The 27,332-nt window shown below is 43.5% G+C and overlaps 1 protein-coding gene across 4 annotated transcripts in view; it reads left to right on the forward strand.

Moving 5' to 3' along the window:
- Positions 1–27,332, forward strand: part of VMP1 (vacuole membrane protein 1) — a 117,983-nt gene that overhangs the window by 68,105 nt on the left and 22,546 nt on the right. For all 4 annotated transcript variants that reach the window (XM_082201898.1, XM_082201901.1, XM_082201900.1 and 1 more), the window contains exons 8-10: positions 12,227–12,307; positions 22,626–22,742; positions 26,572–26,633. In XM_082201898.1, the coding sequence (XP_082058024.1) occupies positions 12,227–12,307; positions 22,626–22,742; positions 26,572–26,633 (260 nt within the window). The remainder of the gene's footprint in view (positions 1–12,226; positions 12,308–22,625; positions 22,743–26,571; positions 26,634–27,332) is intronic.

Genomic DNA, 27,332 nt, shown 5'->3' on the forward strand with positions numbered 1-27,332 from the left:
CATAGGAATCTGTCTGCCTAATCCTGGGTCAGACTGTTCGCCCCTTTAGCTCAGTATTTGCCTGCACAGACTGGCAGCTGCTCTCCTGGGTTTCAAGCAGGGCTCTCTCCTTACTTGGCAATGCTGGGGATTGAACCCAGGACCTTCTGCACTCAAAGCAGGTGCTCTGCCATTGAGCCACAGTCCTTCCCCATCAGACACCCCTATCAGCTCCCCTTTTCTCCATCTCTAGTGCTTCCCTGGAAAGCCCACCCCCCAAGCATAGCTGAAATGATATTTTCACAGTCTTTCTTTCTTTCATATTTTCTACTTCTATTCTTGAATCTGTTTTGGTGGAACTGCTTCCAAAATAAAAAGATCCAATGAGGGAGGAATTGTGCTTGGAAAATTTAAACAGACTTTTATTACACCGCTTTATTCATATGTTGGGAATTGACATTTCTGTTTGAAATACTGTAACCCATTCATTATAGCCCTCATTGCCAGTTTATATAATGGGGGCACAATGACACCCATAGCAGGGGATGGGAGCTGAGAACTATATTGGGTTGTTTCCCTGCCCTTAAATGAAAGAGAACGAGATTACAATCCTCTGTTAGCCTTACTTGAGAGTAAGCCTCACTGAAATCAGAGGTGGGTTACTTCTGGAGAAGTCGTGTATGTGACACACAGCACACATACATGTGAAACAGCTGTAACCCAGTGTGTCCAAATAGCTCAGTTGGTAAAGCATTAGACCCTTAATCTCAAGGTTGTGAGTTTGAGCCCCGCGTGGGGCAAAAGATTCCTGCATCTTAAATTCTATGATTCGAGACAATGCCCAACTGCATTTATCGCCATGTGGATGGAGAGATTTAGATGGCTTTGAGTGGACAAATTCAAGTAGGAGAAAGCTATCCGCGGCCGCCAGCCATACTGCCTGCGTTCTCCCTCCACTGCCTCTGAATGGCGGCTGCTGGGAACTGCAGGTGTGGCGAGCGCTGTTGCACTCAGGTCCTGCTTGCAGGCTTCTGACAGGCATCCAGGTGTCTATTGTGAGGCCAAGATGCTGGACTAAAGGGGCCGTTGGCTCAAGCCAGCAGACTCTTCTTACATTCCTGTCCTAGAGCCATGTGATCTAGGTAGGTATTTGTGGGTAAAACCAGAAGATGCTTCTTCGGCTGGGTCAATCATGGAGCATCCTTTTGTTATTTTCATTATCGCAGTCATCACCGTGCAGAGGGGTTCTTCTTGTTCTTTTAATGAAGCAACATGTTCTGTTTATAGAGTTGGGCTGGGTGTGTTAACTCTGTGGGCAAAACATTTGCCAGCAGCTGCTGCCTTCGCCTCCCAATCTATGCCCACATGAACGGGCTTGCCTTGAATGACAGGCCTGTTTGCACCCAGTCCAGGTGATATAGCTGGGGGGTGCGAAGGCAGACAGGAAGTCAAAAGCAAACCTTTAAAATGCTGCCACTGGAAAGTTGGGTGTTGTGCAGAGCAGGTTACATAAGGGTTCAGGATCCAGTCCCTAGCATGGCTGCCGTGGAACTCCTGTCCGTACGGTCGGTTCACATGGGCTGGGCTGCTGGATCGGCTCGTCTTCCGTGAGCTGTGTGTGCCGCATAATGTCCCCCACCCACCTCAAGTTCCAAATCCACTTCCGATTTCAAGAAAAGCACAGGTTGCAGGAGAGCAAAGCTCTCTCTTTGGCGGAAAGAGGACATTGTTCAGTGGGAGACCTTCTGCTTTTTATTCAGATGGATTCCCCTGTTGGATCACTGGCTTCCCCAGTTTAAAAGGATCAGAAAAACAAGGTCCTTCTTTATCTGCACAGTAATGGGGTAGGCTGGATCCTTGGGTCAACTTGGCACAAAATAACTCCTATGCTCCTGGTTTTTGTTGGGCGGGGGTCTTTATAAGCCACTCTTCCTCCAAAGGAACTCCAGGTTATGTACAACAAACATCCGAACACATAGCTCAGGGGGCAGAGCATGTGCTTTGTGTGTAGAAGGTCCCAGGCTTAATCCGCAGTGGCATCTCCAGGTGAAGCTGGGAATGTCCTTTCTGAATCCCTGCTTCCAGGGATGGACCAATGGTGTAACTTGGAATAAAGGCAACTTCGTATGTTGTCTTATTGAGAAATCCCCTGTCAAGGTTCTGAGCATCAGTTTTTTCATAGAACACCATTCAAAGATCCCCAACTCAGCTCTTTGCAGGGTGGGCAAGCTTGTATGTTTAGCAGCACGCCCCCCCCCCTTTTCCCTATTTCTTCAAAGCACCTTAACAGGTAGGGGTGTGTGTGTGTGTGTGTGTTTAAGGCTTCAACTACTCACTAGATAAATGGAAACACAACATTTCCATCACTTCACGTTGATTTTTGTTTTTTTAAGACCGCATTTGGAGAACCACGATGCGGAGGAGAAAATGCATCACTGTGGTTCTGCGAAGTCTTGCTCAAGAGCTAGCAGAGGAGCTCTTGTTGTCTACGCAGGAACAAAAAGTGGTGAATAAGAAAAAATACAGGCTGTAGCATATAAATTCCACTCGGCCGTGCAAAGGTCTTAAGGGGGGGAGAGCTTGTGGGAATGGAAGAACCTTCTCTGGCTGGTGGGAGAGTGGGATGTGGTTTTTCTTGCATGGTGCTCTTCTCAGTCGGCAGCACCCACATCTGTGAACAAAAAGCTTCTCGCACAGCGGTAGTGCTGACTCTGACCCCCATAGCACACAGTGCCCAGGTAGAAGTAAGAACTGGGACTCCTGAAATCCAGACTCTGTAGCTCCTTCTCCTGCAAATCTGCTTCCACCTATTCTTCCCTCCAACTCTGCCACTCTTTTACTCATACCCAGCTTTTTCCTCAACTGTCCGGGATGGGGAGCCTATAGCCCTCCAGATGTTGTTGGACTACAACTCCCATTATCCCTGAGCGTTGTCCGTGCTGGCTAGAGCTGATAGGATTGGGAGTCCCTATGTCATATGGCCAGCATGGTGTAGTGGTTAAGAGCGGTGGACTCGTAATCTGGTGAACCGGGTTCGCTTCCCCGCTCCTCCACCTGCAGCTGCTGGGTGACCTTGGGCTAGTCACACTTCTCTGAAGTCTCTCAGCCCCACTCATCTCACAGAGTGTTTGTTGTGGGGGAGGAAGGGAAAGGAGATTGTTAGCCGCGTTGAGACTCCTTAGGATAGTGATAAAGCGGGATATCAAGTCCAAACTCTTCTTCTTGTTGTTCTTCTTCCACTTCTTTTTTCCCCCTTTTGAGATAGATCAGGCATCCCCAAACTCGGCCCTCCATATGTTTTTGGACTACAGTTCCCATCATCCCTGACCACTGGTCCTGTTAGCTAGGAATGATGAGAGTTGTAGTCCCAAAACATCTGGAGGGCCACATTTGGGGATGCTTGAGATAGATAGATAGATAGATAGATAGATAGATAGATAGGCAGTGTTGAGCTCCGTGGACCCAATGGTCTGACTCAATTTAAGCCAGCATCCTTTATTCCTACCAAAGGGTCCTTCCTTCTCTTCAAAGACAGCACTTTTAGAAACTACATTTTGTTAAGGAATTAATGTGATTGTTCCACCACAGTCCCCGATTTTTGAGCACTTGATGATTTAGTTTTGATCCCGTTTATTCAAAGCCTTGGTGTGGGAAACAGCTAGACTAGAGAAAAAGAGAAGCTTTTCATACATTGTAAATGTGAGCTTGTGAATCGGTCCTTATTTCAACATCCTATTTTTTATTTTTATTTTGAGGGTGTCTATTCCCAGCATAGCTCTTGTGATCTGATGATTAATCCAATGAAGTAATAACTAATCATTTAACTATTCCCGGCCGGTTCATGCTTAGTGGCAGGAAGCCCTTTTCTAAGCCGACGAACAGTCATCCTTTTGCTAGGAATAAGGTTGAGCAAATAAGTTTATTTTTAAAAAATCATTACAATAGAGAAAATTAATCGCACTAATCAGGAGGAAAGGAGAAGAAAGTCTAAATTCTGTAAAATGGGGGAAATAATGTTTTGCCCGTAAGTAACTTTAAAATCTCATATATAGATATATTTATGTCTCTTAAAATCTGTCAGGGATTACTAAAATGTAACTGGATTGTTGCTTTCTTAAAAAAAAAACCACACAACTTTCCCAAAGTGAATCTTCTTTTAACCTCTGTGCCTTTTTTTGAAAATGGGATAAAAGTTGTGAAACTGACTGTTTATAGCATCTGAGAAATGAAACTGTGAAAACTCTTTTTGATTACTGCAGGTGGGATTTTGGCTTGTGTCTTTAAGCCAAGTAAAATTTTCTCATCAAGGAAAGCTAGAAAATCCAAAAAAACCAATGTTCCAAATAATTTCAAAAGGTCTTTCCTTCTGAAGCTCTATTTATTCACCTAATGTTTTCTACTCTAGTACTAATTAGAATATCTGAATCTTCAGACCTTAACATGTTAGTAGTACTGCAGTATTCTTCTGTGATTATATATATATATATATGGTTAAAGTTCATAAACAAAAAAATGCAGAATGAAATAGAGACAATCTCTGAGTGTTTGATAAATGAAATAATTACTATTAATGCATAACCATTATTTGATTTATTTGATTTTAGCCCATTTATTCACAGACTTTAAAAACTCTTAGCTGTTGCTTAGAATTTGATATAGGTTATGTACTCTTCCTAGAATATTTGAAAACTTTAAAGAAGTAATACTAACAAAACAAAACATAGAAAACAGTTTAAATTTTGCTAAGAACTGGTGTTCGGATTCACTAGGGCAAACTTGATTATCTTTTTAACTAAGCGTTTTTGATCCCTTTTATAAATGAGGAACTTAGAAATAAAAATCATGTGCCCTTTTAATTCATTCTTTGATGTGTAGATAGCTGTCCATTACCTTTATCTTGAACATGTTTCCATGGGACTAATTCACCTTAAAATCTATGGTTCTTAACACCTTAGAAAATGCTTTTAGGATTGAGGTACCCTTTATCTTGGGCTTTTCTCCAAATGTGGAAAACTTAGAAGTGCAATTCTTCATTTTTAAACAATCTCCTTTCTTTTGCACATCCTCAGACTATTTTTTTTTTTTTTTAGGTCTTTAGCAGTGTAGTTCCCCAAATTGCTTTGTCCCCTTTGCCAAAAAGGATATAATATGAGTTGTGTGGATGTCAAACAGAAATCCAGCCTGATTTTCCTGTGCTGTTGCTCATACCTGTTTGGGTTTAATATCCAATAAATGTGGCGTTTTACTGTACAACCAAACCGGGGGGAAACTCTTCAGAAACCACCTCCCCCCAAAAAAAATATTATTATTATTTTGCAAATGTTTCAGTAATGCAATGTGCTTTGTGCAATCGTTGGGGCGAAATGGGAACTGAAAACTTAATGCTCAGATCTACCATGGTAGCACAAACCAGAATAGGGAGACTTCTTATGAAATCGCAGTACAGATGGACATACTCTTCTTAGTTCACTTCTCCTTTATTTTCTTTTTCTCCTTCCCCCAACCCCACCCCACCTCCCCTTCCTTTATATATATATATAAAATATGCTTCCAAGTCAGCAAAGAGGTAATAATACGCATGGAAGCCCCTCTCTCCCCAGTCGCCCATAACCTGTGTGTGAAAGGAAAGACAAACTGCAGTTTCCCACATCTAGCAGCTATGGTGGTGGCCCGAATCCAGAAGATTCAGATCTCCTAAATGCAGAAATCTTCCACCTTCCTGCTAGGAAGGGGCTTTCCCTGTCTTCGTTCCCAGCGATTTAATAATGGGGAGCTGTGTCGGCTGCTATGTGCCTTAATTATAAACTGGGGTTTAAAACATTTTTTTTTAGAGGGCACCAAATAGAGTATCTCCCTTTGAATCATGGATCTCTACCCATCCCCGAAACTGGCATTTTTTTGGCAATTAGAAATGGCTCCCCCCCCCCCAAGACACACACTGGATCTTTGCTCCCCCAGCTTATTTATATATTATCAATTAATCACTCTCAGCAATGGCTGTTTGAGTGGTCCCTTCTAAATGGTACCAAGCTTTTGCCAAAAGGAGTTGCATGATCTCCTCTTTTTTGGAATACGTAAACACTCACACACCTTATAATTTTTAGCCAGAAGGGCAGAACACGTAATTAAACTTTGTTGTTGCTGCTGCTGCTCAAAATAATTCATAACTTCAAGCTAAATTTGGTTGGCAGCTAATTCTTTTAAAGCATGCAATTAATTTCCCCCTTCTTTAGCTCATTTTCACAATGCGTTATAAAATCAACAAATCATCTCTCCCCCTCCCCTTGAAAATTTCTTGCCAGCAAAATCTAGCCGTTGAAAACCATTAATATAAATGCACAACTTGAGGGATGAATGCACCATTCATGCACAAAATGCTAAAAGTCTTTGTCCTCAGATTGCACCGATGCAAGTATATCCCATATTGGCATCTGTAGATAATAGACACTGAAAATGCCTTCCTGGAACAAACCGGAATTTTATCAGCACCCAGGTCTTTTCTGTTTAAAAAAAAATTTAAAATGTACTGTGTAATAAAACTGCTAATTCCTGAAAGTTTTCCAGCTATTTTTGGGGAAGTGTGATTTGCTGACAAGGCTGTCTTTCAAACCTAATAAACACATTTTTATTTTATATTATAATACTTGCCCTTATCTTTATATCTAGGACCCGCAAAATTTCTGTGAATTTGTTTTACACAGTTTTCATATTGGGTTTTAATTGTTGTAACCATGAGATCTTAGGATGAAGGGCAGATAATAAATTAAAATCATTATCAATCTATAATCTTAAACCAAGCACTCACGAAGACTAGGTAAATTGAAGCAAGATTTAGATCTATGGTTCATTTAATAAGATATTCCCATTTTTAAAAGTCAATTTACAAGGAATATATGACAGCTGGTTTATCTTCAATCTAAAGCTGATGGAAATGGTAGTATGTATGTGTAACATATTCCCTTCGGTTCTAGTGAGCTGTAAATAAGCTTTGAATAGGCAGAAATGTTTGAGCTTTGTGCAAAAACTCCTTTTTTTTATTAGGACCTATTTTTGCTTTTGAATTTTTATGTTAAAAAATCCAGGCATTTGAACTGCACTGAATTATATATGAATCGGGGGAAAGGCCGTTGTTTTCTGTATATATTATTTTATTCATTTATTTATTGTATTTACAATAGTATTTCTAAATGCCAACTCATATTTTTTATGTTCAGAATAATCATTAAAATATAATTCATAAAATAGATCTCAGTATGGGCAAATGTGTGTGTGTGTGTGTGTGTGTGTGTGTGTGTGTATACACATATATAGGAGTTAAATGTGTTCTCATAATTACCTTCCTTATAAAGTTTGTCTTATCAGGCCTTTAAAAATAAATAAATAAAAGTCTTTAAATTAGCAGGCAAAACCTCTTTTTTAAACCATTTTAGAGAATGCATTTTAAATATTGCCTAAAAGTAATAATTTAAATGCTGTTTAATTAGCTAAAAAACCTGCTATCTAGTATTTTTTATATTGCATTTTTCAAACCAAGGTGAAACTTTGAAACTGGTTTGTTCAACAGACTTTCTAATCCGAGTCAAATGATGTGTATATTTTCTGGGATGATCGCATTCTGTAAAAGCAATTTTGCTTGGCAGGGGGTTGGACTCGATGGCCCTTGTGGTCTCTTCCAACTCTATGATTCTATGATTCTGTAACATCTATGGAAAATCTTTATTGCCAGATTTATTTAAATGAAGACTCACTCATAATTTTTATATTTGCTCCAGCCTTTAACATAAAATATTGTACTATAACTATCTTTGTTCGAAACTAGCTTGATCCATCCAGACTCATTTTCATACTTTGTCGTATTTCTGTGCCTCTACATAAAATTCATATGTTTGGGAATGTCCATGCTTTTAACGTAAGATGGTTTGGAAAATCTTGCCACAGGACATTTCCCTGAACGTGCTCCTTTCTTTTGCATTGTATACAATATATTATTGTATTGCAGTACTAGATATTTGTAAGAATATAGTGGGGGGCGTAGGTTAAAAAATAAATAAAGTAAAACATGAGTCCTGTAACCATTGGTTGCTTTTGAAGTTCCCCAAAGCTGAGCTTCTATAAAGGCAAATGAGATGTAGGATTGCTGAGAGGCATGCCTATTGTAACTTGGATAGAAAGTTTAAGGGCTGCTGCCTTATTTAATTGGTCAGCATATAGACAAATCTCCCCACAACCTGAATTTGAAGTCCGGTCCTAAACTTGGGATTATTGTTCTCCATCAGTTAGTCTACTTTAGGTTTCCATTTACTAGAGGTCACCAACCTTCCTGAACCAATGGGCACGTCAGGAATTTTGAGAGGATGCTGTGGTCTCCATTCACAAAATGGCTGCTTTGGGTGGCATATCACAAAACGGCCGCCGTCAGAGCATGGCGCGATGCAATATGGCTCCCACACCGGAACGAGCAGAGAAAAAGGCAGGATCACAAAACGATCGGCCAACCCATCGATGGGAGAAAAGCACCTCCTCGACTGCCATATTGGCTTTGCAGAGAGACCCCTTTTGCACCTCTCCTCTGTTCAGCATGGGTGGGGTAAGGTGTCCAGTCTTGGCACCCATTGAAAAGCAGGCGTGAGGGTGGGTTCAGTGTTAGAAGAGGCCGAATCCTGTGCAAACAGGAACTGAGCAGGAATGGCAGTCATTGGGGCATGGCGAATTTTGAGGAGGTGGTTGCTGAGAGCTTTTGCAGGCTCCATAGGCATCGTATGGGCAACCCATGCCATATACCTTAGAAGCTGCCCCTTGTTTGATGTCCCAGCACCCATTTGAGGATATTTTCTCCTCGTGCGATCAATGTTCCATCTCTGAACAGCAAGCATGTTGTTGGTACAGGTTTTGCTACTCTGAAATGTTCAGCCTTTTGGGGTAAGCTCTCCCCATCAAGGATAATGTCTATCGCTTAAGGAGTTGGAGGGCTGCTTCCAGCATCACACTTGGATGCCCTGATGACATCCGGTGGCTAAATGTGCCTTTCACTAGCTTAGATTGCTTTAACAATTGGTGGTTCCCTAGCGGGTGGCGCTATGGGATAAACCACAGAGCCTGGGACTTGCCGATCAGAAGGTCGGCGGTTCAAATCCCCGCGACAGGGTGAGCTCCCGTTGCTCGGTCCCTGCTCCTGCCAACCTAGCAGTTTGAAAGCACCTCAAAGTAGATAAATAGGTACCGCTCCGGCGGGAAGATAAACGGCGTTTCCGTGCGCTGCTCTGGTTCGCCAGAAGCAGCTTAGTCATGCTGGGCACATGACCCGGAAGCTGTCTGCGGACAAACGCCGGCTCCCTCGGCCTATAGAGCGAGATAAGCGCCGCAACCCCAGAGTCGGCCACGACTGGACCTAATGGTCAGGGGTCCCTTTACTCTTTACCTTTTTAGCAATCCTGAGACCAGGTCTGCCCTTGGGTCTGGCTCAGGAGCGTCATTGGGTGGGGACATCCAGCCGGCAACATGTGGCGCCATTGTTAAAACATCTGTCCTGGCTCCCCACCCGTGACTGAGTCAGACTCTAAAAGTGCTGGTATAACTCTACAAAGCCCCTGGACAACTTGGGCCCAGGGTACCTCAGGGACCAGCTGAGCCCTTATATCTCAGCTTGATCACTGACATCCTCTGCAGGCGTGTCATTGGCTGTCCCCCGAGCTGAGGTGTAGCTCATTTGACATCAGCATGAAACAGAGATTTCGGTATCATCGACCCAGGCCTGCCAACAGAGACTCAGCAGATGCCTTCTGTTTCAGCTATGAAATGCCTACTGAAAACTTTCCTATTCTGCCAGGCTTATTCAGGTAATTAAGAGTACAGTGGTACCTCGGGTTACATATGCTTCAGGTTACATACGCTTCAGGTTACAGACTCCGCTAACCCGGAAATAGTACCTCGGGTTAAGAACTTTGCTTCAGAATGAAAACAGAAATCATGCTCCGGCGGCGCGGCAGCAGCGGGAGGCCCCATTAGCTAAAGTGGTGCTTCAGGTTAAGAACAGTTTCAGGTTAAGAACGGACCTCCGGAACGAATTAAGTTCTTAACCCGAGGTACCACTGTACATCTTTCCATAATAGTAAACCTGTGTGTGTGTGTATACATATACAGTGGACGCTCGGGTTGCCAACGTGATCCATGCGGGAGACACATTCGCAACCCACAGTGTTCGCAACCTGCAGCGGCGCATCTGCGCACGCGCGGGTTGTGATTTGGCACTTCTGCGCACGCACGACCACCAAAACCTGGAAGTAACCTGTTCTGGTACTTCTGGGTTTCGGCACGTCCATAACCTGAAAAAATGCAACCTGAAGCGTCTGTAACCCGAGGTATGACTGTACACACACACACACACACATTATTTATATATATATAAATACAGTAAAGGAGTGTGCGTTAACAGGGCTTTCTTGGCTGTGCTCCCTCTTCTAAGGAATTACCTCCCCGGTGAAGCCCCTCAGGCTAGCTCTTTCCTCATTGGAAAATGAGTTTAAACCTTCTGTATCACCAGTCGTTAGTTACCCTTCTGCTGCTGCATTGCTGGCTGGTTGTAGTTTTTAGTGGGTTTTATTTGCTTGTTTAAACATGAAGTTGTTTTATCCAAATTTATGACCATTCTAATTGCTTTTAAGTGACTTGATGACTTTAAGCGACTTGTGCTCTTGTCAGCTGCCCTACCATTGGTTATAAATACAATAACATAAGTTATATATTTGCATCTTCCAGAGGCCATGTTTCAAAAAAATGTTCTGTTTGCAATTAATAAGGGTTTCTTTTCATTCCACGTTTGTTAAAAATTGTGTGTGTGTGTGTGTTACATATTTATTTAATATCATGGCAAAAATACAGCTTACATAAGTTCTTTTTTATTGTCATGTTATTTGCAGTAATGTGATGTCTTCAGCCCAGATCTCGAGCCCTTTTATTTGAATCAGGTGGCGTTTCTTTCTTGCTCTGTTAAATCTGCCAGCATGAGATTCCACGTTCCACATTTGTAAGAAATCAGTCTTTTAGTGTGGCAGCCCCAACACTGTGGAACTCACTGCCTATTGACATCAGGCAGGATCTCACCATCACCTTCTAAAAACAGTAACCTATCCAGACATGTAGGCACGTGTTTCAATCTCGTGGTTAGCTTATCGTCGATTTAAATTATTTTAGTTACATGTAGGTAGCCGTGTGGGTCTGCCGTAGTCGAAACAAAATAAAAAAAATTATTTCCAGTAGCGCCTTAGAGACCAGCTAAGTTTGTTAAAGCTCATAACAATAACAAACTTAGTTGGTCTCTAAGGTGCTACTGGAAGGATTATTTTTTTTTAATTTTGTGTGTGTTTTAAATAGCTGTGTTTAACTTTTTCCCTGATTGTTGCATTGTTTTATTCTTTCTGTAAACTGCTTCAATGTTTTGTTTACCGTTAAATGGTATATACATTTTATGATGATTATTTTTTAAAGGGTGGGGGGAAACCAGCTCATTGCTATTTCCTCTGACAATGGCTCCCCAATATTTTGGGCAGGTCCATTTTTTTTCCTGTCCTTGGTACTTAACATTCCTTTAACCAGAAAGTGCCAAGGGGATAATAAAGACTGGTCCTTTCTGCGTGCCAAGCATACGTCCTGCCACCAAACCACAGCCAGGAGCTATTCGCATTTTGAGTGGAGCTCAGTGCCTACGGTGGGGCTGTGGAGGGCTTTTTTATGGAAAAACCCTAGCTTGTAACCCTTCCCTTCCGGAAAAGAAAGCCATGTTCACACCTTTGCTAATTGCAGTTAATTGTGTTTTTATGATTCTCTAAAGACTTAATGGCAGTGATGCCAACTCCAGCTCAGGTGTGGGGGGGAGAGCTATCCCGAGGGAGGTGTCCCCCCCCCCTTGAGTGATGAACGTTACCTGTCTGTGTCACCAAAGTTCGAAAGGGTCACTCTAGCAGGAAAAGCTGCAAATGAGCATCTGGGATTGTTCAGCGTTTTCAATCTGAATCAGCCCGCCGGATGTCTGGTTCACCAGTGTGTCAGTTTTATGTCCTCTTTCTCGCCTTATAAAGGCTTTTTTTTTAATTATTAAACACACTTGCACAATGCAGGGTGGGAAGGGAGATGTGAGAAAGGCTGTGCAATCCTGTGGGCTTGGAAAAATAAACTCCCCAGCCCTGGTTGATTATTTCCTCCCTCTTTCCCCATCTCTAGTTACTTAATTTGTTGTTTTCTTCGTTCACAGGACTTTGCCTCCCGTGCTAAGCTGGCAGTCCAGAACCTTGTGCAGAAAGTTGGCTTTTTTGGAATCCTGGCATGTGCTTCAGTAAGTCCTTATTCCTTCTATCCAATAAATGTATGGATGGGTTCAAATTGTCCCGTTCCACCTTCCACGCCCAGCTTTCACTACCCGTTCCAACTTTCCCAGCAAGGAACTCACAGCTGTCTTATGTGCTTTTCTCTTATATTCATCACATCGTCATATTCGAATCCTTATTTTCAGACAAAGATTGCCCTTCAAAGTGGGTCTTAACAATTTTAAAAAATCAAAATAAGGAGATGAAGGGCAGAATCTGAGATTTTAAAACTTAATAAAAAGAGAACACACACACACACACACACACACACACACACACACTTGACGAGGAGTGAAGGATCAAGGTAGGGAAGGGTGGTTCGTTTGATGATGCCCGAGCTGAAAGCAAGCATTTTATATTAAACCCCTGAGGTTGCACAGGGATGTGCAGGCAGTGGATAAAGACCATGGGCTTGAAAGGACTTGCAGATGGAAAATGTGCTTACAAGGTGAAAAATAATAATAATTGGGAAATATGAGCCTCAGTAATAATGAGCATGTACAGAGTGCACCTCCCCTGCCAGTGAGGAACCGCTGTATTTAATGAGATGCTATTTTTCCGTTTTATACTTCCTGGTCATGGTGGTTGATGGGGAATAAATGTTGGTTACATTTTGATATTTCTTGACTCTTGTTTTCATTTACGTTCCGAAGAGTTTGGGTTGGGGTTGATGACAGCTCACGGAGGGACCAGTGAAGTCGGGAGTTTGGGGAACCCGAGTTAAGGCCATTGCTGGTGCGTCTTAGACAGAGGTGTTGCAATGGGCTCTGAAACCCTTGTCCCTCAGCCAGGCGTCAAAGGCTAGATTGTGCCTCCCTTCCTTTCCTTTCCAGAGCCTGGTGGCAATTGCTAGTTGGAATCAGAGCATCCTTTTTCCCTGGGAAGGGCCTCCTCTATTTCTTTTCGACAATTATTCCCTTTTCTCATAGGCTATCATTGGCTGCTTACCACAACGGCTATATTCTGCCTCTTCGGTTGGAAGCAACCTACCGCTGAGAGTCACAAATGGGAATAAATGTCACAGCCTGCAAGCTTCTCTGAAGAAGCATTTAGTTGGCCACCGTGAGAACAGGAAGCTAGACTAGATGGGCCACCTGACCTGGTCCAGCAGCCAGAACATCTTCTGATGTTCTTACCTTTTTCATGCTCTAGCAGGTTGCTCCTGGGTGCCAGTCTGGCCTTGTTAGCCAAGGCTTCCCTTCCCCACTTTGTTGGGTGGGGTACCGCAATCAAGGAATGCCCCGTGTGATTTGTTTAGTTGTGAGTTTTGGTCCAAGTCCGAACAGACGTGTTGTGTTGTTGGACTTGACTGTGAACAGCCAGTAGATTTTGTGGTGGTCACGTCCTGTCTAGGAGTCCAGATGAAAAAGAGGTGTCAACAGTGTTATCTCAGATAAAAAGAGAAGCTTTTGGGAAGCGTTGTAGTTGAGAAAGCTTCATTCTAAGTGAGCCATGATGATGGTGGCATAATTTGCAGCCCATAGCAGTACACCGATCTGAACGTCCATGCTCTTCCCCAAAACTAAAGTAATTGTGGTTAGTTTTGAGGTTCTTATATTAATTTACTAGGTGCTGAACAGCTTGAGTCCAGGATAACTTAAGGATTGCTTATGTCCCTGCCCAGTCACTGGGGTCTTCAGGGAAGTGACTGTTAGTGGTCTCTTGCGGCTCAGAAAACACGTTTCATATTTGTTGTTGTTGTTACTCAGACACACATTTCTGTTTATTTATATTGAATGTGTATACTGCCCAGCTGAGATCAGATGTTAAGTAGTTTTCTCAGAACTTCTGTGATGTCCTGTAGGTAACTTGGTTTGGGAAATGGAGTCTATATAGCCAAATGTGTTAAAAACAATACCTCATACCTTCACACAGCAGACAATGCCGTTAAATTAGAATTAAAATGGCACCACCCATGCTTAGTATTTTGTCAAAAGAACCAGAGTTATTTGTCCTTAATTGCTCTATTCCCAAGATGGTCTTTAGAGTGGTTTACAGCTTTCTTGGTTATGGATGCATACGGTATCATGTTAACTGAATTAGTTGCAAAGTTTGTGTTCCGAGCTATAAAAGAGACATAAGCAACTTTTACAGAATTGTTAAAAGTGTACTGGTTTTGATTTTGTCCTAACCGTGTTTAAATTCTTAACAATTAAGCCTGTACTGTTGGTGAACTGCCTTGTATTTCTGAATTTCTTTCCCCAACATTGTTTGGAGTTACATATTTATTTAATTTTTTTAAAAAAATTGGGATGCCTGTGGATTGTCAATAAGCAAGGACTTCATCTCGGTCCAGGTCCTGAAATCATCCCCAAAGGGCACAGTCTTGCAGGTCCAGTTGGCAATTGCTTGCTGTGTGTATATCTTGTTAGCGCACTGCATTGTGACATCTACCCAACCAGAAGGTTTTTTTTTTTTATGACAGCCTTACGTTACAGAAGTGCATGAAAAGACCAGTGGTGAGGAATCATCATCATCATCATCATCATCATCATAATTTATTATTTATGCCCCGCCCATCTGGCTGGGCTTCCCCAGCCACTCTGGGCGGCTTCCCAAAAAATATTAAAATACTGTAATACATCAAACATTAAAAGCTTCCTTAAACAGGGCTGCCTTCAGATGTCTTCTAAAAGTCTGGTAGTTGTTGTTCTCTTTGACATCTGGTGGGAGGGCGTTCCACAGGGCGGGTGCCACCACCGAGAAGGCCCTCTGCCTGGTTCCCTGTAACTTGACTTCTCGCAGTGAGGGAACTGCCAGAAGGCTCTCAGTGCTGGACCTCAGTGTCCGGGCAGAACGATGGGGGTGGAGGCACTCCTTCAGATATGCTGGATACTTCTGATATCTGGATACAGATATACTGGAACTTGTCTCTCTCTAGATGTTACTAAACTCTGACTCCCAGCATCCCTGACCATGGGCCATTCTTGCTAGGGCTGGGGGGAGTTGCAGTTCTGCAGCCCTCTGAAGGGCCAAAGCTCCCCCAATAAACCCTGACTTAAATAAACTTGTCCCAAGACATAGAGGACTTTGTATATCATTAGTAACACCTTGAATCAGTACACCCCGAGCGTAAATTCTTGATTTCCTAATAAAACAGCGGTATGAGGAAGTCGATTCATTTGTAAATTAACCTTACGACTTTTTATAACATTGGGTTGTGATAGAATAATCTCTGTTCAGGGTTATGATAGAAATAGTTGGAGGGCAAAAATTAGAAACCTTTCTGTGCTTGCTTTGGTCTTTCAGCTGGCTAAACCCGTTTTATTTTGATTTTACTTAATTTATGTTTCTATGTTTTCTGTTTCGTTTTAAGATCTCTTTGTTTTATTTTTTGGGAACCGTGCCATTCAGATTCCCAGGATGACACGGACTTAACAGCATTTTGGAGCAGATTTGGAAGCATACACATTAAAGCCTACAGAAATGTACTTTAGAAAGCTTTTCGGCCTGATCCATGTCTAGCAGCTCATTTGAGTCACTCAGTTCAGGCCTTCATTGCATTAGAGATACTGGATCTGACTCACCAGCTTTCAGTCACCCTCGCATGAGGCATCTTTGAATAAGCTGACTTGAGCTGAAGTAAGCTCAATATAACTGGAAATCATGGGGTGGGAGAGAGAGAGAAAGAGATTTAAACTGCCCTTGTCTGCCTCCATTTTTACTTTTTTTTCTGTGTGCTTGTTAAATTATCTGCTAACTCATGGCCTGCTTTGGTAAAAAAAAACTCCCTTCATTATGACATTCTGTTGCCCCTGTTGGCTTTTAAAAGTTTAATGTGCCGTAAGATGTTTTATAGGAAGCTATTAATAGATGGAATGAAATAAATAAATGTAGTAATTAAGCAGCAGCCATTTTCTCCCTCTTTTTTTTGAGATGCCTTTTGTGTGGAAGGGCACCGAAGCAGCTCAATTGTATTGTTTTGCTTTTTTGTGAAGGAAAGTGAGTCAGACTTTGCGCTTTCGTGAAGTTCTCATTTTCGAAATATTATTATTTTTCATTATTGTTATTGCTGCGTTAGTTTATATCCCCTTCTTCCTCTGAGGGCTTCAGCGGTAGCCTTCTCTCTCTCCTGGTCATTTTATCCTAACAACAACAACCCTGTGAAAGATAGCTGTGGGCGTAAGTTCACCCAGAGAGACAAGAGTGGGGATTTATTTAATTGTGCATTTGAAATAAACATTCTGCATCTGTTTCAAAGCAAATGCAGCGTAAAACACTGGTTCTAGCAAAATTTAGTTCATTTATATCAAGGCGACTTATATGGGGGTTTCTGGCCTGGATCCCGTTAAAACTCTGGGCAGACCTCAGCTTCATCGAGCAAGCTCAGTAGATGTGCCTCAGACCAGCAAATATCAAAAATGTTACAGTTTAGGGCAAAACTATATTAACATTTTTAAAATTCATGCTTTCTCATACTCTTGTCCTCATTGTAAGCAATCACACATTAATAAACTTGAACTGAACAGGGAACAAAATTAAAACAGATGTAGATGAGGGGGAAAATTGTGACATCCCCCATCACACATAGGCCCAGACCACATCCACATTGTACGGTTAAAGCACTCTTATTTCACTTTTAAAATCATGGCTCCCTAAATGCTCGAGGAATCCTGGGAACTGCAGTTTGTTTAAGGGTCTCCTGACGCCGCTTAGCTCTTTTAACAAACTACAGTTCCCAGGATGCTTTGCGTGTAATCCGTGACTCTAAAAGTGGGAAAGGAGTGCTTTGAATGTACTGCCCACTCAGAGCTTTAATCAGCTCACCCGAAATTTGGCAGTCGGGTAAAGTTGAGCCCAGGTTCGCTCTAGACTTGCCTGTCACCCCTCTCCATCTATAGGGTGAAGTTTTCTGTTTATGACGACCGCCCTGCAAGGTGGGACCGAGGTTTACCTGGAAAAGGATGCACACCATTTCTGGTGAATGTGATGGGTTTTCCCCCTCCCCCTTCGTAGGTTGTGCAATGTTGGTGCACGTTTTAATTTGGAAAAATGTGATTTGTCTTTTGAATCCGCCTTCCTCCTTACCCTGTGCATTACGACATCCACAGCTTAATCTCCAGAACATTTTGTCCTCTTTTTCTTACCGAGACAAGTAAACACATCTCCTCTGGGTTCTGTTCGTAGTAGCAGTGAATCAGTCACCAGATTCTTCCCTGCCAGTGGCACCAGGGCCATTGCGTTAATCGCACAGATAAATAGAAGGAAATTGGATATTTAAAGGGTTCTGAAAGGGACGACGGCTTCCCCAGGGTCTCAAGAGTTTTAATTGGTTTACTCTGCAAAGTTCTTCTATAGTCAAATTTAACTCTGCCTTTGGTAACAAGTTTATACGATACGTGCTGAGGACCGCAGGAGGGTTGGAACCAGAACGCCAGCAAAACAAACACAGAAACATTTGTTCTTATAACTCAATATGGGGATAGCCAACATGGTTTCCCCTCCCCCCGTCGTTTTGGACTACAAGTCCCATCATCCCCAGCCAACGATAAGGGATAATGGGAGTTGTAGTCCAAATCATCTGTAGGGTGCCACGTTGGCTAACTTTGGCCTGGATTGCCTGACCCCAGCTGTCTGGGACCTTGTTAGGGACTGGGGATTGTATTGGCTATTTAAAATGTTTTCTTTTTATTCTCATTTTAACACATACAGCGCCTTTATTGATTTTGAAAGACAAGTATAACATATCCCAAATGAAAAGTTGCAAGCCACTCACCCTGTTTCACTGTCCAATTTGCAAGACAAAAGTAGAGAGATACATTTCCCAATTTTGAAAAAAAAACTGCATTATTATAATTTATTATTATTGTTATTATTATTATTATTATAGAAATTATATCTGTTGTGATCTCCCTGTGAGTGCAGTAACTGCAGAAAAGAAGGATAAATGAACCAGACTCGAGTTTTCTTATTTCCTCATACCCCTCTCTCCTTTTAAAAAAGGGAGTGGGAGGGAGGAAGCCCCTTTTAGGCAGAGTAGGTACTGACAGGACTCTGGATGAATTTATCTTCTTCAAGGAGAGCTGTGTTAATCTGGGCCAAATCCAGGCTGTTGCATTTCTCTTGCATACCTTGTCTAGACTGGGGATAAAGAGTCACATTTTAAATGTGCTGTATAATGCGTCTGAACACTTAGCGCATCAGCGTGGCAGGTAGGATATTTTTACGGTCCTTTTAAGCAAAGGTTGACCATTTAGCTGGGGCAGTAACAGCAATAACACTTAGAATGAGCATTTTAGATGGCTCAAAGCTATCACAGGTACATTCTCTCTCAGTAGGCCTTACGCTACAACAACCTAGTAAGTAGTCCATTGCTGTTATTTCCATGTTTGGACATCCATCGCGGGGGTTGGGTAGGGACATTTAGGCCTCCAGGTACATTTGCTGGACTACTTTTATTCATTATACTTATTGAACTAAGCTCCTATACTTCTAAGTGGTTGACAAATATTAAAACTACCAATAAAAGCCAGCTAGGTTTTTTTTTTTAATTAAAATTAACAGTAAAAAAAGAGATTAAAACACAGCAGCAGCTATGTGTCTGGGTACGGTTGCCCAAACTACGTGTTTCAAGCAGTTGCTTAAATAAGCAGCGCCTGATGTCAATAAGCAGAGAGTTCCAAAGTGCAGATGCTGCCACATCCATAAGATTGATTTCTTACAACTGTGGAGCAGGTATTTTGTGGAACCTGTAACAATGCCAGTGGTTGGACTACAGCTCCCATCATCCCTTGCCCTTGTCCATGCTGATTGGGGCTGATGAGGGTTGGGAGTCCTGCAACATATGGAGGGCCACAGGTTCGTCAGCCCTGATACATCACCTCCCATCCCAAGGCCCTATTCTGTGTTTAGACAATGCGTGAGGTGCTGGACTATTATGGGCTGCCACAACTATTGTCCCGAAGCCGTGGAATGTCTGCCCCCCCAAAAAAAGTACACAGTACCCCTCCGCAGGGGCGATTGCAAAGAGACAAGATCGGCGCAATAGATCTTTCAGAGACCAGCAGGAAGCCTGTGATGTAGATTTTGGTACATTCGGTTTCTTTACTCACTTACTCCGCAGAATCAGTGAGCCGTGCCCAGGAACCATGTATGGTGGGGGTTTTGTGCCCCTGAGGGATTTGTGGGGTTTTCCTGAAGGAGCGTCTCCACCCCCATCATTCTCTGAGGTCCAGCTCCAAGGAGGGCCTTCTGCCAGTTCCCTCACTGCGAGAAGTGAGGTTACAGGGAACCAGGCAGAGGGCCTTTTTGGTGGTGGCACCCATCCTGTGGAACGCCCTCCCACCAGATGTCAAGGAAAGAAACAACTACCTGACTTTTAGAAGACATCTGAAGGCAGCCCTGTTTAGGGAAGTTTTTAATGTCTGATGTTTTCTTGTGGTTTTAATTTTGTCAGGAGCCGCCCAGAGTGGCTGGGGAAACCCAGCCAGATGGGCGGGGTATAAATAATAAATTATTCTTCTTCTTCTTCTTCTTCTTCTTCTTCTTCTTCTTCCTCTTCCTCTTCCTCTTCTTCCTCTTCTTCTTCTTCCTTATCACAAAGCAGCCCTCCCTCACCCCCAGACCAACACTGCAAGCTGCTTTTTGAAACGTGAGGGAGTTTTCAAAAGCAGCGCTTGACAGGGAATGAGAGTCTGCTTTCTGTGAGAGTGAGTGGATTGGGGCCCAAGATCCATGCAAACTCTTGGGGGTGGCTAGTAGCTTGGTATCCCCTTCCAACACTGGGAAGGGCTGTACTGCAGTGGTAGAGCATATCTACCTTGCAGGCATAAGGTTCCTGGTATCTCCAGGTCTTGCATGCCTGAAGCGTGACTGCTAGTCAGTGTAGACAATGCCAAGCCAAATGGACCAGTAGCTCTAACTCCCTATCAGCCTGCGTCCCTGACACCCAGAAATAGAAATTAACAAAAAATCCCAAGAGGGTTATGTGCACCTGGCGCTGCTTGCAAAATGTTACAGTCATTTACAGTTGCATGATAGGCTTCCTACAGGCTTCCTAACTTACCACACAGGGTTGTTGTGGGGATAAAATGGAGAAACAGAAGCATGGAGCTCTGTGGAGGAAAGATGGCGTGTACAATAATAATACAGTGGTACCTCAGGTTAAGTACTTAATTCGTTCCGCAGGTCCGTTCTTAACCTGAAACTGTTCTTAACCTGAAGCATCACTTTAGCTAATGGGGCCTCCTGCTGCCGCCGCACTGCCAGAGCACGATTTCTGTTCTCATCCTGAAGCAAAGTTCTTAACCCGAGGTAATATTTCTGGGTTAGCAGAGTCTGTAACCTGAAGCGTATGTAACCCGAGGTACCACTGTATACCCCACAAGTGTCCCAGGGAAAAATTAGACATCCTGTTTTCTCGCGCAAGAGCACGGCGGCCATTTTGGGCGCCATGATTTTCCCCCAAATCTCACCCCGAAAAATCTCTTCCTACACCCCGAAAAAGCACTTTTGGGGGGCCGCAATCTCACGCAGCACCCCAAGAAGCGTGTGCAAGCATGGCCCCCAAAAGAACACGTTTTTCGGGCTCCGTGGTCTCATGCAGGTCACGTGACTCATGTAGGAGCAGGGCGAGAAGACACACATCCCGGTTTTGGTGGAACAAACCTTTTTTTGGCTTCATCTTTCTCTCAGCAGCACACACGCACAGCAATAAATACCAAGGTTGATTTTATTTTGTTTTCCCCCCTTCTGTCTTTTGTTTCAGATGCAATTCATGAGGGATCAGTCTCAGAGACTGACTCACCGGGCCAAGTACACTTGTTTGGGGGGTGGGGGCTGATGGGGGGACCTTCTTTTTAATGTATGGCTTTAGAATGGCTGTGGTTTTGTGCATTTCTTACGAAAGACGTCTGTGAGCTGTTTCTAATCTGGGGCTAGCAAGAGAGAATCGGGGCAGGGTCTGTTGTTTGTCTGGGACATTGTCTAGCTGAGGCCTCCCCAGTTTTTTGGAAATTTATGTGGTGTAACACTAACATTCTTGGGCACGAGCCTTTTTTAAATTAGGAGAAAATGAGAGCTCGCATATTTTATGTTGTTTTTCCAAAGGATTAAGGACTTCATAAGGAGACGTGAGGCTCATCTACTGCAGTAGTCTTCAAGCTTTCCAGGCCCTGGACCCACCATTAACCCAAACATGCATTTAAATGCTTATAGGGTGGTGGTGCTGTGTTTACAACCCACCTTGGTCTCCTAGTGGGTCGTGACCGACCACTGGAAGATGAAGGATCCAGTTCAGCCTTCCTCAACATGGTATCTTCCAGATATTATTGGATTGCATCTCCCATCATCCTCAGCCATTGGTCAAGCTGGCTGGAGGTTGATGGGAAATGGAGGCCAAAACATCTGGAAGGCCCCAGGTAACAGAAGGTTGATCTAAAACCCAACATCCCTGTTTTCCACAGTGGCTATCCACATACCACTGGGAACATAGGAGCCTTCTGGATCAGGCCACTGGCCTCTCTAGTCCAGAGTCTTGTTCTTCTCAAGGTGGACTCCCAAAAGCCCACAAGCACAGCATCACAGCAAAAACCCTCCTCCACTATCCCCACCCCCCCACCGTCAGCAACTAATCTTCCTCATACTGTTTGCTGTATTTTCTTCCCTTTGTTGCTTGGATTTTAACTGATCTTCGGCTGCTTTCTAGTTTGAGTAGTTTAAGTTGCTTGAGGCACTTTTTGTAGAACATGACGAATAAATGCCAAAGTTAATGATGATGAAAGATGTATAGACTGCCCCGAAACATGGAGGTTCTGTTTACGGCTGAGAACTGTTGCTAGGCCTGTGATTCTCCATGGACTTGTCCAGTTTCCCAGTGGCTGTTTGGCATTACAGTGGCACCTCGGGTTAAGTACTTAATTCGTTCCAGAGGTCCGTTTCATATGCAGTACACAGCTTCCATCTTCCCTTGAGTCACAGAGATATATTGAAAGATACTTTGGGATGAACAATCTGAATCTCTTTTAAAGCGATATCCTTGTACAGTGATACCTCAGGTTAAGTACTTAATTCGTTCCGGAGGTCCGTTCTTAACCTGAAACTGTTCTTAACCTGAAGCACCACTTTAGCTAATGGGGCCTCCTGCTGCCGCCGCGCCACCAGAGCACAATTTCTGTTCTCATCCTGAAGCAAAGTTCTTAACCCGAGGTAATATTTCTGGGTTAGCGGAGTCTGTAACCTGAAGCGTATGTAACCTTAAGCTTATGTAACCCAAGGTACCGCTGTAATCAAGTTATGGGGAAATTCTCCCTCTTATCTTACTCCTTTTACTCTCTCTTAACTTTACAGATTCCAAACCCTCTTTTCGACCTGGCCGGGATAACGTGTGGACATTTCCTCGTTCCCTTTTGGACGTTCTTCGGCGCCACCCTGATTGGAAAAGCAATAATCAAGATGCACATTCAGGTAATGGCGCTGGCCTCTCTTGCAGAAACACCGTGCTTCCATCCGGGCCTTTTCACGCACTTCCATTCTCAATCGTAATTGCTGTTTCCAGGCAGTCTCTGACACTGGCTGTGTTAATGTTGAGCACTGATTGGAATGTGCCAGTGACGTCACTATCAGACCTACCGTTATTCTCTTCCCACCCACCACCCACCCCTCCTCCTGGGGCAGCCTAATGACTGAAAGCACAAAATATGTGAACCTGCTTTGCATTTTGCATCAGCCGTGAAAGCATTAAGTGGCTCAACCTTCTTCCCACCACCCCACTTCCCCATCTGCAATAAAGGAAGCAATAATATTAGTCATAGTCAGTTTATTTATATGCCACATTTTCCACAAATACCTTGTGCCCTGAATGGTTTGCAGAAAACGAACAATTGAAAGTCTAATAATTAGCACAGCACCCATAGCTTTTAATAAAAAGTATTACGTCTTGTAGACCTTGTCTCCTGTAGGGAGACAATCCTCTCTTTACTACATGCAGTACGTATAAATATTGACTGTAAATTGGAGTAAAACCTGAGTCCCCTAATTTGTAGTACTGGTTGGCCTAAGTTTGGGATATAGCCTGTAGGGTTAAACTGACTAATATAACCCAGGTCGGAGAGGGTAGGCAAAATGGTAACCTTTGAAAAATAACCTTTTGAAAATCATGTTCTGGTGTAACAAGGTACAAGAAAATTTGAATGCTTATCCTCTATTGAGATTACTTTAAGACCATTATGTACTCTGTGAATATTAGCTGCTGTTTTTTCGCTTAATTAAAAGAAACATGATTTGATAACATTTAGCTGCCGTGTGCATGTTGCATCCTGTTAAAGAAAAAGGTCATATTGGGGGATTATAATACCTCTACAAGGATAGTTCAACCCTTTCATAACATCAAAAGTGTGAAAATGACAGAGGTGGCCAACATCTTGCCTTCCAGATGTTAGGCTACATGTGCCATCAATCCCGGCCCACACTGCCCAGACAATCGGGGAGAATGAGTTCACTATTAGTCAGTAGGATAACTAAACATCTATAGGCTTCCCTGAGGATAAATAGTCTGGGAGCTGGGGGGAAAACCTTGCTCTGGTGAGATAAGTTTTAGAGGACGTGCTGTTCCATAGTTGTTGTTTCAGAATGTCATTTATAATGATCTACACCCACATGTGGTTTTGGGGTGATGGCGTGAGTGGATTTCCCAGACTATTCAACATTGGGTAAACCCTGCATCTGTCATAAAAGTGTGTGATCTCCCCCTCCTTGCTCCCAGCTTTCAGCCAGCGTGGAACTATTATCTCGCTGTGTCTGTTTATCCACACGCATTGTGGTACAGAGCCCTAAACTTTTCTTGTGTGTGTGTTTATTTTTTTCTGATGTAGCTGAGGATTTTAGGAAATGTAGCTGTCACAGAAGATTTGCGGCGTAATCCCCTGCCCTCCATGCCAAACAGGAAGCTTCTGGGCTCGGCCCAGCAGCTCGTTTTACTGTTGCGTTTAATTGGCCTTTAAATCCGCACCGCAAAATCAAGTATACTAATGGCGAGCTGATTCTCAGAGTGCGGGTCCTTTATGGGGCCAAATTGGATCCCCTCACATGCGTGGGGCAGGTGGCTCAGGGATGCCAAAAGGTTTGCAGAGCCAGCGGCCTTTGCGGTTTTGATGGGCTCCCATTAGCCCTATCTAGCGAAGCCGATGGGACAGGAGTAACAAAATATGTGGAGAGGGCCACATTTAATGGATGCTTTGCACCTGAACAGGCTCTGAACCTAAACTTGTGACTTGTGAGACCCTCCTAATTTCTTGACTTTTAGCCACACCGCTCTCCTTATGGGGCGTGGACTGCGCCCAAGTATGTGTGCATACAAGTGATCTGTAGTAGAAAGAGCCACTCACCCCCGATTTAGTGAAAGGGAGGCAGGGGTGGGGAGATCTGGAGGTGGCCCAAACCACAAAATGCTCCCTTCATCCTTGATTTATGGAGTCTAGTGCCCTTGCGGTTGTATCTGTCACTGACACACAATTTCCCCATTATTTTGTTTTATTTTTAAAGTTGTTTTTCTCTGAATTCCTTGAGCAAACAATCCGTTTAGAAACAAAACAAAACTTGGATACCTATTTTAAGAGGACAGATACCTCGTCAAGTGATAAGCTTTCTTCTGGATGGCACCAGTCCTGTCTGCTAGTTGGGTTAAAGTATTTTAAATTTTCCATTTTTTAGGGGGGGGGGTGTACTCTGCACTTTAAAAGAAACACACGCACAAATTCCATGTCTTTATGGATTTGTTTTTGATATGTAGGGATAATTTTCCCACAATCGCTTTCCCATGGTCTGATATGGTACAGTCCAAGCATGCTTTTACCACATAATGAGCTTTTAGTGCAAAGAGCATCTTATTTTCCTGACCATGGCAGATTTTGATCCATCCAATGGCCAATAAATTAAAGGCTTTAAAGCATGAATGGGAACAATCTGTGGCCCTGCAGGTGTGTGTTTTGACGCCAGCTCCATTCAGGCCCAGCCAGCATGATGATTAGGTCAGGAGTGATGAGAGTTGTAGTCCTGATATATTACAGGTTCCCTGTCCCTTCTTTAAAAGCTGCTTACATTTCATTTGCACAGTCTTGAATTTTGCTTCCGTCTTTTGCAAAACAGCGGTTTTTGCACCCCTTGCCATAGGCCATGCTGGTTGAAGCTGATTTCAGCAACATGGGGGGGGGGGCGCTCATAGGTTAGTAACTCCTTGTACAAGAGGGGGCATCGTTGGAAATACTTCACAGTCTCCCGGTAGCCCATTTCACACACTACAAAGGCCTAAGGGGTACTCACAGTAAAAGTCACAGCCATTTCGCTTCTCCCTTGGTCATCCTGCTGCTGCACTAATCCATGGTTTGGCTTAGCACTGAGTTCATGGTTTGTATCAAGCAAGACAAAGCACAAAGGGTAGCCAAGGTTTGTTCTTAGATTACTGCTTGGGGTTTGTCTGGAGGTAAGGCAAACCTTGGACCCCCCAGGTTCAGATGTAATGCTAGACCAAATCATCATTTAAAAGGTAAAGGGACCCCTGACCATTAGGTCCAGTCGTGGCCAACTCTGGGGTTGCGGCGCTCATCTCGCTTTATTGGCCAAGGGAGCTGGCATCCGGGTCATGTGGCCAGCATGACTAAGCCACTTCTGGCGAACCAGAGCAGCGCATGGAAGCGCCATTCACCTTCCTGCCAGAGCAGTATCTATTTATCTACTTGCACTTTGACGTGCTTTCGAACTGCTAGGTTGGCAGGAGCAGGGACCGAGCAATGGGAGCTCACCCCGTCGCGGGGATTCGAACCACCAACCTTCTGATCGGCAAGTCCTAGGCTCTGTGGTTTAACCCACAGAGCCACCCGCGTCCCTCCAAATAATCATTTAGCTGCAGGTATTTGGCTCCAGGTATGTAGCAGCCGTGACTTTTACTGTGTGTACCTGCCCACTTTCTCCTTTGTGCTTGGCTACGGTTTGGCTTAGCATTGCCTAACAACCAGGCCATTGTGTAACAAATGTACAGTATCTGGTCCCCACTTTATAGTGATGAGGACATTATGGGATCTGGGGAGAAGAGAGACACAAAGCTGCCTTTTCCAGCCAAAGTTGTGTGCCTAGTTTAATGCTTAGATGACCTTCACACTGGAAGAAATGTCAAGGCAAAGGGATAACAAAATAACAGGAGAGGATGATTAATTGCATTGGAAGACGGGCTGTAATCTTGAATTGTTTTGGCTTCCCCTTCAGTTGAATATGCCTCTGACGGATGTTTTCCCTCTTTCAGAAACTTTTTGTCATTATCACATTCAGCAAACATATAGTGGAACAGATGGTGGCCTTAATTGGGTGAGTAACTTTATAGCTGCCTACTGCCTCACCTTGTTGGGAAGTATTGCTGTTTTGAACCCTTTACAGCCTTGGGGGCAGACATCAGGTTGCCCTCTCAGATGAGGTTTGGCTACGCAATTGCCCATGCTGGCCGCAAGGGCTGATGGGAGTTGGAGTCTGGCAACAGATGGAGGGCGCCTTATGGACTTAACCCCTGCTCTGCTGCCCAAGAAGGAACAGAGGAGGGAGCCTGGGAAGAGAACGGAATTACTGCTCTTGGTTTGTTAACATTATATCCTGGGCTTTTTTGTCTTAATTTCAAAAGCAGTTCACACTTAAAAAAAGAAAAACCCAACCACAGTGAAGTACCTACAGAATGATGCATACAGCAATTAAAATTGCAGCGAGAGGCAGAACAGAAGCCAACATTTATATCAGTACCATTTCAGTGGCTTGTCTCGAGTAAAACTTAATAGTTTCACTCAAGACAGTGTGTAGACCCACTGAAACTAACGAACCTAAGTTAGTCGTGTCCGTTAATTTCCATAGGTCTTCTCTAAGCAGGAAAAGCATTGGAGACAGCCCAGTAGAATTTACAACCCAGTTTAGGACTGTAGCCATAGTCTTCTTGTTTCATTGTCCAGTTGTGGTACCCTCCAGATGTTGCTGGAATACAGCTCCCATCACCCCTGATAATTGGCTACGTTGTGTGGGGCT

Source organism: Podarcis vaucheri, assembly GCF_965113315.1.
Source record: "Podarcis vaucheri genome assembly, chromosome: 15".
NCBI lineage: Eukaryota > Metazoa > Chordata > Lepidosauria > Squamata > Lacertidae > Podarcis > Podarcis vaucheri.